Genomic DNA, 15,202 nt, shown 5'->3' with positions numbered 1-15,202 from the left:
GAAATCTTTCACAGACTTTCCTATAGGCTGAGGAATATATCCCACCCTTTTCACATTGGCCTGTTATAGTGCCACCAACAGGTGGATTTTTGAAAAACCCATGTTTGGGCCATCCAAGGCGTAAGAAGAAATGGCACCCTTTTCACATTGGCCTATTATAGCGCCACCAGGAGGCCACAACCTGACCTGCCCTGATGGAGACCTGTGCCCCGATGGGCACTTTTTCTAGTTTACATTGATTTGTTTGTTTTTGTTTAACTTCATTATTTGGTGGCCCTAATTGTACTAGTCTCATCCTGCTAATTGTATTTCCCCCAAGACGGATCTAATATCTAAACTGTTGTCTTAAGTGCTACGAACAAACTGTAATCATCTTCTCTCTTCTGCTGCAGGATAGGTGCAGTGACCTGGGTGGTTAGGCTCACAGCTGTGCCCCCCCCCCCCCCCCTCCCCCCATCCCTTACACTTTGGTATTGTGCACCCCATCCTCCTTGCATGCTTCCCTTTTGCCCACTGTAGGTCTTTTGTAAGTTGATTACATTTTAGCTTCTCTTCTTCTCTGTTTTATGACTTTTTAATTATTTCGTACAATAAAGTGTTGCTTTTATTATTAATTAATTGCTTAATAAACTATTGTAATCTTGGGGGAAATCCTTGTTGCTGTCCCATTTTTACTGTCATATTCGTATTTAGAACCTGTTAAGTGTTAGGTTGATGCAAAGCTTTAAATGGTCTAAAATACCTTGAAGATCCTAACAGGAGCCCTCATTCAAGGTTTCTTCGATTATGCACCTCATGGTACCACAGCACCTCAAAGTCCCTTAAAAAATGAAGGCTCCCAAAACAAACTGGTCAGGCTTAGCTTAATTTAGCCTTACTAAATTACTCCCAGAACCCACCTCACCCTGCCCATTTTGATCTTAGAGTATATATGAAGATTTTGATACACATTTCCCCCTTTATTTTATTTTTTACTTTATTTAACTGTAGGCTTATGATGATTTCCTCTTCCTATGCCCAGCTTTGTGTGTTTGTGTGTAGACTACCAAATTTGTGATGATAAGAGTGCCTGGAGCCCCTCTCTTCATACAAGTGTGATTTTTTCATAGAAGTGACATATTTGTACGTCTTTAAATGTTCTGATGAATTGAAAATGGAGGACCCTGATGTAAACAATTTTCGACAATCAAGACATACAGTATGATATGTATTTGAAACATAAGCAAAATAAAAATGAATCATAATAACACTGTAAATATGAAGCATAATATTAAGCTTTTCAATTGGAATTGATGCCAACCAGGTCAGAGATCCTTCCACACAAAAAAAAGAAAGAAAAAAAAGAAAAGAAAATTAAAAAATTGCTATACTAATCTTAGAACAGTCCAGTCTGTTTCTTACATAACCAGCTTAGTCGAAGCATTAACCTAAATCAACTCTTGACAAGCTCCACTTACTCCGTTCATTGACACGTTATGAGAACTGGATACTTTTGTCACGATAGCAACCAGGCATAGTCCGGCAGCCGACAGGCTTCTGTTGTTTAAAGTGGGAAATTTGGTATAGGCTATAGTCTTTTTTTATTGGCCTAAAATATTGTCTATATACATGTATACATTCATGAATCCACTTTTTTATAGGGGTTTCTTGTCAATTGTCAAAAATTGTCAAAAATTTCAAACTTTCCTTATGCTTTAAGTAGCATGTGACATATCAAACTAGGGTTTTTTTTTAATCCATTCCAATCATTTGCACAAAAAACACTCCTTGGGCTAAAAACGGCCATGGACGTCATGACGAATGTGACAAGGTCATCACAAATGTGATGAGGTCAGCACATTTTGGGAAAGTGGCTATGGTTGTTTTTAGCCCAAGGAGTGTTTTTTGTGCAAATCTAATGCTTAGAATGGATTCAGAATCATGAAACCCCCCTAGTTTGACATATCACACACGTCTTAAAGCAAAAAGAAAGTTTGACATTTTTGCCTGCCATATAGGATGTTAATGGTAGGGTCACAAGAAACCCCTATAAAAAATTGCTCAATACTGACAGCCGGTCAGCAAGTGGATTCATGAATGTATGTATATAGACAATATTTTAGGCCAATAAAAAAAGACTAGGCCTACCAAATTTCCCACCCGTCCACCTCGGCTATTATATTATATCAGAGAAAACTGTTGATCCGTTGAGTTGATTTCAACACCGATCCCGATTCATATGACCAGTGCCAGACGCCACCTAGTGGACACCTACAAATATTTCTCTCTGTGTTGTCACCATATTTATAGGTTGTCACAGGCAGAGCTGTCACAGGGAGTGTTGTCACGTGAGGACCGAGTCTCCTGTAGCCTTCATGCCATCATATCTGTCTACGAGTTTGACTTTGACCTTGTGCCTTCTGGCCTTCAGCCCGCAACATTGTTACATAATAGGCCTATCCTTTCAGGAAAGTAACTTTCTAAATGCTCACAAAGTATTGTAATTACAATATGTTGTTGAATTTAACACAAAGTACCCTTGTGCTATTTAAAAAAAAAAAAAAAAATACTTGTTCTATGAATTAATATAAGACTATATCACGTGTCTTTTGTATTGCAGATATTTATGTTTTTTTATTTTATTTTTTAGGTCCCAGTATAAGTATGGTTGACTTCAGAATTTTTTGTAAAAGTTGTGTTGAACATTTTCTACAGGCAGTTCCAGGCACATGAGAATGTTGACCAGGGGTCATCATCACCATGCCGCCATCACCTTAGCCACCCACGGACATACAAAATGAGCAGTCAATAATATTACTAGAAACAAAGACCTAGCACTAAATGTACAGTATACTATTGGACTCCTAATGTGCCATAGTTTATATTCCAATGTGCTACACATTTTAAAACAATTGTATTTCTACATCAATCAAATCAGTATCCTGCCAATTTTGAAGAAAACCTGACATCAGCCACTGTATACTTAATACTCTATACAACAGTAGTGTTTGGGATTTCAATAATTGTCTTATCACTGTATCAGTAGTCAGTGCTTTCATTGCACATTACAATAACACAATAATAACAGTATGAAAACGTTTGTAATTTTTATCAAAGATCGTCTTGACAGTGCCACAGACATATTTGTTCATGACAATGTCACATTGAGTGTTAAACAAAGTGGAAAACTATATTGAAGCAAACTCTGGTAAATAGATGACCTGACAGCTATTAATGTCAGGAAAATGGGGGAACAGCATTCACATTCACATCAAAAAAGAGGTTTAAGAATTATTTTAATGTAACAACATACTAAGAATCTTATATTATGTACAGTTACAATTTTTAAGATGAGACTTTAGATGAGAAAGATTAGGACAAAAATACCTAGGAATGATTCAAATAATAAAAAGAAAACATCAACAACACAAACATATACCTCTTAATACTGTGCTCTCATAAAATGCTCAGACTTTGAAACAAATAGAATGCCTTACAATGTTCCTGGTTAAAACCTACATGGTTAAAATAGATTACAGTACTTAAATATAAAAATAAAGGCTCTTTTCGATTTGGTTTTTATTTTGTTCTCAACTCTGCTGCAGTCTTCTATGTGGTCTGTGGAGTGGACGGATCATGTGGTCTACAGTTGGGAATGTGTCAGCTGGTCAGTGGTGCTCCCTTAGTGGCACATCCGAGAGGTCATCTCTTTCTGTGAGAGACAAAAGGCCCAAACAGCAGCAAAACATACATAAATAACTGCATAATAAGTAACCATTAAGGAACTGTCAATGTATATTGTTTATCATTATGTAAGTCTCGCGTCTTCCGTCATATAGTCTGGAGCAAGGGAAGCTCTATACCATGAGTAAAAAATAAAGCGGAAGTGGAGCCTCCTCCCCACTTCCGTTCATCTAAGCATACAGTATATAGCTTGCACACCTCTCCTGTATGTGTGTGTGTGTATACAGTATGAGAGAGAGAGAGCGAGAGGCAGGAGTAGTGGCAGACTACCTAACCACAGTAACTGATAAAAAAACCTGAGAAAGACATTGACAATGTACAGACAGAGTGATCATAGTTTGGCAATATTTTAGGGTAGACACAGAGAGGCCCAGAGAGGAGGTGTGCGGTGACTGTGATGACGGAGCAATAGAGACAGAGTTACACTTCTTAACACAATGTCAAAACTACACAAACATTTTAGAGGACTTCTTTCCAAAATTTGAATCAAATTGCGCAGAATTCCGAAGTATGACAGAAAGGGAGAAATTACCACTCCTCCTGGGGGAACAGAAAGAATGTGCAGTTTTGTCAATTCCTGTCATAAGAAAAAGGGACAACCAGTAGGACACTGATATATGCCATGTTTTACTTACCGCACCAACTGCTTTATTTATTTCATTTCATTGATACACCTGCTTTATTTATTTCATTGATATTCATTATGTTGTTTATTTATTTTTTTATTTTTTTGCGGCTTTCACCTTTATTTTATATAGAGGGACAGACAGTAAGCTGACAGGAAATGGGAGAGAGAGATGGGGGAGTGACATGCAGCAAAGGCCGTTGGGATCGGGAGTCGAGCCCGCGGCACACTGCCAGACTCGGACTACCGGCCAAGGTGCCTGGACCGCTGAGCCACGGCCCAGGCCTATGTTGTTTATTTTTCATGTCATAATTGTAATTGTGCTTTGGTAACACTTGTCAAATGTCATTCCAATAAAGCCTGTTGAATTGAATTGAGAGAGAGAGAGAGAGAGAGAGAGAGAGAGAGAGTGTGTGTGTGTGTGTGTGTGTGTGTGTGTGTGTGTGTGTGTGTGTGTGTGTGTGTGTGTGTGTGTGTGTGTGTGTGTGTGTGTGTGTGTGTGTGTGTGTGTGTGTGTGTGTGTGTGTGTGTGTGTGTGTGTGTGTGTGTGTGTGTGTGTGTGTGTGTGTGTGTGTGTGTGTGTGTGTGTGCGAGAGAGAGAGATCTTTGTCTTTTACTTTTTTTACTAACCAGAGGTTCCAGCTCTTTGTGATCGGTGAGGTTGAACTCGGTGACAAAGTAATAGAAATGCTTGTAACAGGTGTTGACGTGAGCCTCAGCCCCCATCTGGGTCACACGATCAAAGTGGTGGATATAGACGTGGACGAACACACGGAACAGACGTGACAAGATCTTCTTAGCTACCTGCATGAAGGTCTTGGGGAAAGGAGTACCTTGGAATCAAGCAGAAAGAAAAACATATTTAAGTCATGACAGTCTCTCAATGCATTTCTGTTCACACAAGAACACAAAGTCAAAACATTTATATGATTTTTGATATGTTATGATATGCAGTGATAGTCCTAGCAGCTGTACTAAATTGCCATGTGCTAAAATAAAATTAGACCCACTTCAACCCCATTTGAAAACTGCAACAAGACTACAGCTTACAGAATCCGTTCACATTATATTTCCATGTTGGGGCGGCGGGGTGGCTCAGGGGTAGAGTGGCCGGATGGGGGTTGCCAGTTCAAACCCGGGCTCCCTCAGAGTATAGTGTCAAAGTGTCCTTGAGCAAGACACTGAACCCCAAATTGCCCCAGGTTTCCCCTGTCATCGGTGTGTGTGTGTGTGTGTGTGTGTGTGTGTGTGTGTGTGTGTGAATGGGTAAATGTGATGCACATTGCACAATCTATGTAAAGCGCCTTGGATAAAGGCGCTATATAAATGCTTCATGTACCATGTAAACTTCCGTTTACAGGTTTACCGCGGTCTGTGGTTGCAATTAAGGCTAGGCAATTTTCACTCTACTGGCGGTTATTTGCAAAATACATTATTTTCCCTCTATAGGAACAAGTTCAACAAAAAAAAAATCATTCACTGGTTGTAATGTAATTGGCTGTAGGTTCATCATCATCTTAATCACTTGTCTTAATAGTGCCTTTGTCTGAGCAACTTGTTGAGTCATGACACAGCCACTATCACCGTCCTGCATCGGATTGGAAAAACTTGGGGCCACTTGGTTTGGGGGTAAGCCTGTAGCTTGACTGAGTAATTTACTTTAAGGTTTTGCTTATGTTAATCTAATAATATTACAGGAATCTGTTCCAGAGGACATGAGCTAAGGTCATCATGTCTAATCATAGGCGCATGTAGATAGCATTGGCATGGCCAATTATAAATCCATTGCTGGGATGCTTCAATGCCAAGCTATGCAAGCCAAGGCAGTGTGAATATTTAGATAACAGAAAGCGGACAATGCTGGGATCATCATAACAAAACGATGATCTCAATGAAAAATTCCATACGGTCTCTCTCGGTGCACAGAATTATTTAAAGCATGTCTTGTTCATCCATTGAAAGTGGTTCCAAAAACAGATGCTGCCTACACTTGAAAGAACTCTCACAAAACTATACTTGTATATGTATAAGTCCCTGCAGTCAAAATGACAAAAGCGATCTTTATAATCTTAATACAAACCAACAATCTTATAAGAACAATATTGATGTAACTAAGAGATTCGACCAGTTAGCTATATTTTATATACACAGATTTAGAAGGAATAATCAAAAGTCGTGATGCGACATTTGCTGGTTTAATGCGGGGTCGTCTGTTTCTCCGGAGCTGAGTAGCTGACACTTTCTTGGAGTGGGTGTCGCCCACGTGTGTGTGTGTGTGTGTCTGTGTGTCTGTGTGTCTGTGTGTGTGTGTGTGTGCGCGCGTGTGTGTGACTGTGTGTGTGTAGTGGCGTGGCGTGTCGCCCGTGTGTTGTGTGTGTGCAGCATTACATGAAGAGCGTGATGTGACGGACGCTTGAGCATTACAGGCTTCCTGCACGTTTGCATAGTAAGTGCGATGTGCGGTCACAATCATCCCCTCCCGACCGGATCACACAGCAATTTTGTAACACAGACCAGGCTTTCCTCCGAGGTGGAAAGCCTGGTGACGCGAGGTTAGGTTGGTAGTGGTAGAAGAAACCATGGTCATCAACTGTATCTGTTCTCGATACTTACCGATGTTGGTGGGGAAGATGTGCTCATTGTTGATCTGTACCTCAATCCAATCCATCATCAGGCTCATGTACTTAGGCGCTGACAGGGCAGTGGGTCTTTTGTACTTGTGCTCATCCTGCCAGCGATATTCGTACTTGGGCCCACCAGACATGACGGGACAGGACTGGTCGGTGCATGAGTCGCTGATGGTGCCATAGATGAGGTTGATGCGGTTGAAGAAATCTACAGCGTGCACAGCCACCCAGTCATTGAGGTCTTCGCCGTGGGGCAGCTGAACCGCCTGCTTCAGGTCCAGACCAGCATTCAGAGATGCCTGAGCCTTCTTGTGCAGCTCAAAGCGCTGCGTTCCGGGCTCAAACTTGCGCTTGGGCCGGAATGTCCTGTCTTTGTTGAAGACTTGTTTCAGGGCCATGGACATGGTCGCATGTGGCAACGGAAATTTGTTTGAATGGTTGCGGTGAATTATTTACTGGTGAAATGGAAACAGTCAATAGGTTGTGTAAACAGTGAGGATAGAGCTGTTGTTATGGACTGTCTGATTGTATTTGTCTTGACACAGTTTGTGTTCCTGTGAGTATGATAAAAGAGATGAGAGAGTGGGGGTTAACAAATGAGCACTATCTTTTGCTGGCTATTCATTCTATAATGCAGCTGCAGGGTCTAATCTGGGAGATCAAGATTTAAAATGAAGTGTACAAAACATAATCCATTAAAACGATAATGGCTGCAAGGGTATGATGGCGTGGTGGAGATTATACAACAGAAGAGTAAATAGTGCTTTGTCGCTGGCCTGCAAATTGTAATAAATAAACTAACTTCCCCTCCAGCTCCAGCCAATGTGAGATAACCCCAAAAGTCTTAAAGGGAGAGAGACTGATATCATGAATGATCATAATATTGATAGTTAGGCTGAGGCGTAGCTTAGCCCATGCTGCAATGTTGCAAACTGACTCGACCTGACTCATTTCCTATTTTAGGCACGCGCTGCGGCGGTAAAACGAAGAATTTGGGGAATGACAGTAAATTTACCACCACCACACCAAAACATGACCAAATGTAATTCTATAGTGTTTGGTCAATGATCGCATCTGCCTGTATTGTATCCTTTACACCTCAATATAACTACGCAATTAATATAGTTCGGGTTTGGCTTTTACAGTCTCCCACGTAAAAGTACAGATGAAATGTCTGATGGGCGCATGCAAGACGACTGTACGCAGTTTAATCCGTGACGTGAGTATGGCGATCGATAGCACTTGTTGCAGGTAATGGATCTACACACATACATGTACATACTATGCTATTCCTCCCTTATAAACACACCATGCTTAGCCCAATAGTTACAAACCGACATCAAATTCAGCCAGGCGATCTAACGGAGACGAAATACCCTACTGCTGAAAACCACTTTCCTCGAACTTACTTGTTCCGCCTTCCTGTTCCGTTCAATGTTTCCTTCGATCCTGTCGTCTGCTAATACTGTTCGATAGATTAAGACCATGTAACACGCACAGCCTACATTATGAATACATGTTGTAATAGCAATTGTAGCATTTCTAAACATTCAATAAACATATCACTTTAGGCAAACTAACGACTGACTCCTCCCTACAAAACGAAAAAAGTACTTCCTTTGATGATACGTCACTGACACTGTACCGCCCGAGGTTTGTAGGCAGTCTGAACTCTAGATCTGAAAAAGCCTATTTGTTTCGCGTGTTATTTCATAACACATTTATAACAAGCCCACAAGGCCCCGTGATTATTTATCAAACCAAAATGAATATCTGAATAAAACATGACTTTATTAGACAAGACAACACATTGATTGATTGATTGATTGATTGAAATATTTATTAACAGTTTGCAGAATTACAGTACATTTCAAGCACAAACTCAATACAAAGGCTGTTAACTGTGAGTGGACGACCCAATTAAGCATTACACTTGTTTACAAGAGGGTCCACCATGTTCAATTCATCAAAACATTTAGAGACGTACAAATAGACACTTCTATATAGACAAAGAACAGAACAGGAATTCATCATACATAGTTCAACCCATGGTTTAACCTCCTGGAAATGTAGGCTATATTGGCCTGCGTAATAATAATAATAATAATACCCTACAACATATAGAATGTGTCTATGTGTGTGTATTTAAGCCTATTATTGTTAATTATATTATATCAATTTCTTATCACCATCATCACTATGATCCTCATTAAGTCATCTTCTGTTTATTTTTTTATTTTTTTCTTCTTTTAAATGCACTTTATTTCTTGAAATTATCTTTGTATATAAAATGTACTATACAAATATATGTTCTTTATTTGTACATGCCTCCATTTTTACTTTGTGTAGACAAGAGTCCAAGACATCACTCAAACCAACTCTAATAACTCATAATCCTGCTCTCAAAGACATTTTCAAGACAGAGATGTCCCTTGCATGGGTTACACATTCATTCATTGATGTGAATGAGGCTTGTTTAACTGTAACAGTACTGTAGCTAAGCTGATCAGTGTGCGGAGTTCATAAGAAGCTCTTTGTTTTGCTTGTTGGTGTCCATTGAAAGGATGCATTGTGAGAGCCATGCAGGACAGAATGTCCCTTGTATCCTTCTGCTTGATACACTTTAAAATCCAGAGAGTCAGTTTAACTCTGGAAGTGTAAAACTAAGCCATTAAGGGTCTTTTTTTTTTTTTTTTTAATATAATTTCAGAATTAAAATTCCGCCCAGATTTTTACTTCGTAGGCTCAACAGTGTGAGACTGGGCCTTGCCGGATATGGAGTAATAGTAAGCCCTCATGGACTCTGCAACCTTCTTGAAGTCTGGACGGTCCTCTCCCCTGAGAGAGAAAGAAAATCCACAGCAATGTTGTGGTCATCAGTGGCCAGCAATGTCATAAAACCTGAAATGTATCGTATTGCTGCAAGTTGCAATTCTGGAAGCATTTTTCCAGTGAAGCACATTATCAAGAACGAGCGACATCACATGCTGACTGAAATCAGTAACTTAACCACATAACAAATCAGAAAATGAGAGATTCATGAATTGAGAGCCTCACTTGTATATCCAGCAGTCTTTCATCACTGCATACATTCGAACTGGACATCCTGGTGGACTTTCCATGCGGTTCCCAGTTTCAATAAAGCGGGTGACCTCTGGACCTTTCATTTTCTGTATAGCATTGGGACAGAAGTGAAAACAAAAAAGAAATAACTTTCTCTTGTTCCCATGTGACAAAGACAATTATAAAAATAATAAAACAGAAACAGTTCAACTGAATGTTGAAGATTGAGCTATGGAATACATATTTTTTGGCTGCTGTCAATGATTCTGCATGGCTGCTCTGCTAGTACCTTATATGGTTTGCCTCCATACGAGAAAGCTTCCCACATGGTGATACCAAAACTCCAGACATCGCTTTTACTGGAGAATTTGTGGTAGTTTGTACACTCTGGAGCATACCACTTCAGTGGCCATTTCCCTCCAGCGCGAGCCTGTGTAAGATAAAATATTACATTTTTGATAAAAGGAACCAACATGTTTACAACACAAAAATGAAGCCTGCACAATATTTTCTGTGGGTAAGTCAGTTATTAAATGCAATAACTTAGATTTTTGGAACTATTGACACAATGCCAATGAGTCTATTTATACCAGGCAAGGTAATTAAATGTCAGAGGAGCAGTGATATCCACATATCCCTATAATTAACTATTTCAATGCTGGTCAAATGGTACCAGAGCGTCAAGGCCCAATATAGCAGGGTCAGTTTGTAAGACCATATTTGTGTGCATGCTGTAACGAATTTCAATGCCTGCAATGTTGCCACAGTATTGTAGTACATACAAGATTAAAAACTTTGAACCTTGAATAATTTTTACTGCACATTATAAGCACCCTTGTGGGATTCAATCAAAAGAAGCAATCCAACTAATCCAACTAACTAAAACAAAACAAGGAATGAATCCCTACCCTGTAATAGTTATCATCTGCCCCCAGGGCCTTGGACAGCCCAAAGTCACTGATTTTGGCAAACTGTTGGTTAACTAGCAGGACATTACGAGCCGCCAGGTCTCTGTGTACAAAATTCTTCTCCTCCAAATACTTCATGCCCATTGACACCTGGTGCATCAAGTTGACAATGTTCTCCATGGTGACAGAATCCCTGTCCCAGGATAGGGTGAGAGGAAAAGAGAGAAAACATAGAGAACAATGCATGAGGGGAGAGAGTGAATGTGTGGGCATTTGTGTATGTGCATTGGGGGCATCAGTGGCTGCGGCTCAGGAGGTAGAGCAGCAATCTGGGAACCGGAAGACCAACGGTTCAATACCCGCCCCGGGTCTTCCTGGCTTTGATTCGAAGTGTCCATGAGCATGGTGCCTTGCATGGTTGTCTCTGCCATCAGTGTTTGTCTATGAATGGGTTAATGCACATTGTAAAATGCTGTGGATAAAGCCGCTATAGAAAGGCAGATCATTTGCCACTTGTGCAGACAGTATTATTTGTGTGTGCTTAAGACTATACGCCTCTGACCTGATCTGCTCTGTGATTGCCAACATGATACCTGCCCTGTCAGCTGGGTCAGTCCCACTGAGGCTACAGACACCTATATATAAATATTGTAGCACGGTATCACACACCAGCCAGTTTCACAGTGGCCTTGGCTACCGATTTTAAAAATGCCCCATATACACTTGCAGTATGATATGACCATTCAGCAGACTAGCACCCAACCTTGTCCTTTTTGCATGACCTGCATGATCACACTTCAGAGGTTCACAGATGGAAAAAGGAAATCCAACACCTGAATCATCTGCATACATGGAATCTCTAAATCCTGTATACTTCATAGCAAAAACATCTTATCTATAAGTAGCAGTTGTTGTGGACTGCGCCTATATAATAACATGCTGGTTGAAACTTGAAACTGGTTAATATTCTTCTCTATGGTACCATGACCATGACCAAGTTAATCCCTTAACGCACGCACGCACGCACGCACGCACGCACGCACACACACACACACACACACACACAACTTGTACGTACTTCCTGGATGAGAGGAACTTGTTGAGCGGTCCAAGAGAGGCCATCTCCATGACCAGCATTAGGTTCTCACTCTTACTATTGCACAGGCCTAGCATGCGCACAATGTAGGGGTTGCTCAGCTGGTGCATGATCTCTGCCTCTCTCATCATCTCCGACTTGGTATGCTCATTGTCATTCTTTAGCACTTTGATGGCCACATCTATCTGGCCCCTGTGACAGCAGACATAAAGTGAGAAGAATGTTTATCCTTTGTCGCACAACGGTGTGCACACAGGTACTCAGGAACACCCAAACATGCTCACAACCATACACTAAAACGTACAGTACACACTAACCTACATTAGGGCTGTGTTGTAGTAGTGCAGTGCTACAAACAATATAGAAACACTAGCCCTTACTTTTCTGTTTTGAGGACTCCCTTCCTGACGTAGCCAAAATTGCCACTGCCCAGCTCCACCTCGTCAATCATTAGCTGATCTCTCTGGATGTTGAACTTCTTCAGATCATCAGGGTTATGGTATGGATTGTCAAACACACTGCAGTCCATGGGCAGAACCTCACGGTCTGTGTGGGGGACTGGTTTGAAGGCTAAAAAGCCAAAGTTAAGTCACAGAGAAGTTTAGAGGTTTAGGTTCATAGTTTAGAGATCCTGCTAGCCAAATTGCATTGCAGGGTGTGTATGAATTCAAACATAATATAATAAGTATGTTCTTCACCCTGCGTTGGATGTTTCTTGGTTTCTGTTGTTTTTCAATGTATTACCTTACCGATAGTTAAATGTAAGGCCATTACTATATCAAAATGACAATTATGTAGCAGAGAAATTTACTGTGCATTTTTTGATACCATTTTGAAATGATGGTTCAACTGTTGTAGTGTCTGTGTCTTATAGTAGTGTGATAGTGTCTTAAAAGACAGAAAAGCTATCAAATGAAGTCTGGGACAATAATCTACAAACCTGAAGGGGGCGATGTATATCTTCCATTTCCATGAGGCCGTCTCTGAAATGAAAGCATAACAATTTATCTCAGTGGATTTTTTTTTAAAACAAACTAACAAAAAACGGTGCCGAATGTTGTCAATACTTACTACTGATGGAAGAACAGGTGTGTCTGAAAAGTAATTTAAAATATGAGAAGTGTATTAATTAATTGAAATGTAAAATTAATTTACACAATTCACTTTGACAAAAATGAGCCCCCCCCCAGTGTTTATTTCCTATCTATCTATCCATCCATCCATCCATCCATCCATCCATCCATCCATCCATCCATCCATCCATCCATCCATCCATCCATCCATCCATCCATCCATCCATCCATCCATCATCCATCCATCCATCCAGGTGTCCACCTGACAGTGACGATATCCTATATATCCACTTTTCCCATTTGTTATGTTTTTGTTCCTAAATTAATAAATAGGCTACCCTTCTTCGCCATATTACAGTGTCACACACACACACAACGCAGATCTGCAATTTGGTGAAAAATATAAAAATGAAAGTAAAAGTGAAGAGTGTGGGTTTTATAAAATATTTAACGATGAAAAATAATAACGAGAACTAACGAACTAACGTGACTAAATAATAACTAGTCTTGACTCTTGGTGCATTGGAACACAGGTTATTTTTTAATTTCCTTAAAGTTTTGGAAAGGTTTCCACCCGACAGCAACAATATATAAAATAAGAAAATAAATGGATGCTTTTCAGTACCACTATCAGTTTTGCCAATGACACATGCCTCCATGAGAACAGCCACCAGGCCATCAGGCTTCATTTTCAGGTACTCAACTAGCTGGTGTGACAAAAGGAAAGTTGACAGAGAGAGGAAGAGAATGGGAAGGGGGAAGATATGACAGGTAATGGAACATGTCAATACTGTATAGTGATGGTGGAACGTGAAATACTTTCATCACATACACAGAACAGGATTATTCGAAAAATGCTTTGAAGAATGTTCCAGACGTGACATTAATGAGGAAGCTAAGCCTACATTTGTGCTGTATATTTCTACAGTAATGCATTAAGACAGGCCTACCTGCCATACAGTGTCAAACTTGCTCCCGTCTGGCATGGCGTATTTCCCCGATTTGTCATGGAAGATCTGATAATGGTATACTGATTTCCCATAAATCATAGACAGTGCAAAAGTACCAGACTCATCTCTCTCTCTCACCCTAAGGAATAGAAAGGAAACTGCATTAAAAAACAACAAAGATCTCTCAATTGTCTTAAATAAAGCACAACAAATGGTAGATAAAACAAGTCGATCTTTGTCTTTATGGAGGTTGTTGGACGAACAATAAAAAAGCGAATGTGCGGGAAAACACACAAAATAGAGAATCAATATAAGATCGAACTGCTCACAGGAACTTTCCATCTGGCTGTGCACCAGAGTAAAGCCGCCTCTCGCCCTCTGCACGCGATATTTTACCATGGTACCAAGGCATCTTCTCATGGGCTGTAGTGGCAATCAGCCTCTCCAGTTGAGGAGCTTGACTAATAATGGCCTGTTCCATTGCTTCTCCCTGGACACAAACAGACATACAGTCATTGTCCACCTCTATAAAAGCCAAACTATACTTTGCTGTATGACCGTGTCACAAAATAACAGTGAGTGACAAGGTTGTGTGAAGTATTAGCCACAATCGAAAGAGTCTAGGGATGAGCACAACAAAACATATTCATGGTTGAATAATCAGTGGCTGGTACAGTGGTATGGTATGCCAACATTTAAAATCTAACCATGGATCATGGAGCAAAGACACACCTCTAGGTTCCAGGTCAGTTTTACATACTCCATCAACATCCTCGCTCTCAGGCTGTCAAACACCCCGGCCCGTATGGGGGTGTCGGAGGAGCGCAGGCATGGTTTCCTCAAAGTACACACCAGCCCGTCTGGATCCTTGCTGTAGAATTCACAGAGCTCTGCCGGCCCACAGTGTGACTTGCCTCCTACGATGCAATATGTCCCATTCAGCTGTTTCTCTATGGGGTAGTGTTGGAACTCCAGGCTCCACACCATGGAGAGGACATAGCCTCCTAGACTGCGGAGACACTGTCGCAGCAGGAAAAGACCGTCCGCCATCCCGGCCAGCTTCAACTGTTCCTCTGTCTCCTTGCGACTGATGCTGCCATAGTAGAAAGGCAGCTCGGACGCAGGATCAACAGACAT

The 15,202-nt window shown here is 40.7% G+C and overlaps 2 protein-coding genes across 2 annotated transcripts; both read right to left on the bottom strand.

Moving 5' to 3' along the window:
- Nucleotides 1-3,073: 3,073 nt before the first annotated feature.
- mob3a (MOB kinase activator 3A) lies at nucleotides 3,074-8,612 on the bottom strand. The gene is made up of 4 exons (XM_079505906.1): nucleotides 8,385-8,612; nucleotides 6,962-7,529; nucleotides 4,979-5,181; nucleotides 3,074-3,691 (listed from the first exon to the last, which is right to left on the bottom strand). Exons 2-4 carry the CDS (start codon nucleotides 7,377-7,379, stop codon nucleotides 3,662-3,664), a joined length of 651 nt encoding a protein of 216 aa, XP_079362032.1. The 5' UTR covers nucleotides 7,380-7,529; nucleotides 8,385-8,612; the 3' UTR covers nucleotides 3,074-3,661.
- Nucleotides 8,613-9,193: 581 nt separating this feature from the next.
- On the bottom strand, nucleotides 9,194-15,202 carry zap70 (zeta chain of T cell receptor associated protein kinase 70; the record flags this gene model as incomplete). Its single annotated transcript, XM_079505917.1, has 12 exons — nucleotides 9,194-9,813; nucleotides 10,033-10,145; nucleotides 10,328-10,468; nucleotides 10,947-11,139; nucleotides 12,025-12,234; nucleotides 12,423-12,612; nucleotides 12,983-13,025; nucleotides 13,114-13,136; nucleotides 13,741-13,822; nucleotides 14,066-14,204; nucleotides 14,395-14,555; nucleotides 14,798-15,202. 12 exons carry the CDS (start codon nucleotides 15,200-15,202, stop codon nucleotides 9,708-9,710), a joined length of 1,806 nt encoding a protein of 601 aa, XP_079362043.1. The 3' UTR covers nucleotides 9,194-9,707.

This window comes from Electrona antarctica, assembly GCF_951216825.1.
Source record: "Electrona antarctica genome assembly, chromosome: 7".
Lineage (NCBI taxonomy): Eukaryota > Metazoa > Chordata > Actinopteri > Myctophiformes > Myctophidae > Electrona > Electrona antarctica.
This window is presented reverse-complemented; position numbering and strand designations above follow the sequence as displayed.

Coding starts and splice junctions, on each gene's coding strand:
- mob3a (XM_079505906.1), bottom strand. CDS start 7,379: ATGTCCATGGCCCTGAAACAAGTCTTCAACAAAGACAGGACATTCCGG. Junction 5,182..6,961: donor CATCTTCCCCACCAACATCG/GTAAGTATCGAG, acceptor CTTGATTCCAAG/GTACTCCTTTCCCCAAGACC. Junction 3,692..4,978: donor ACAAAGAGCTGGAACCTCTG/GTTAGTAAAAAA, acceptor TGTCTCTCACAG/AAAGAGATGACCTCTCGGAT.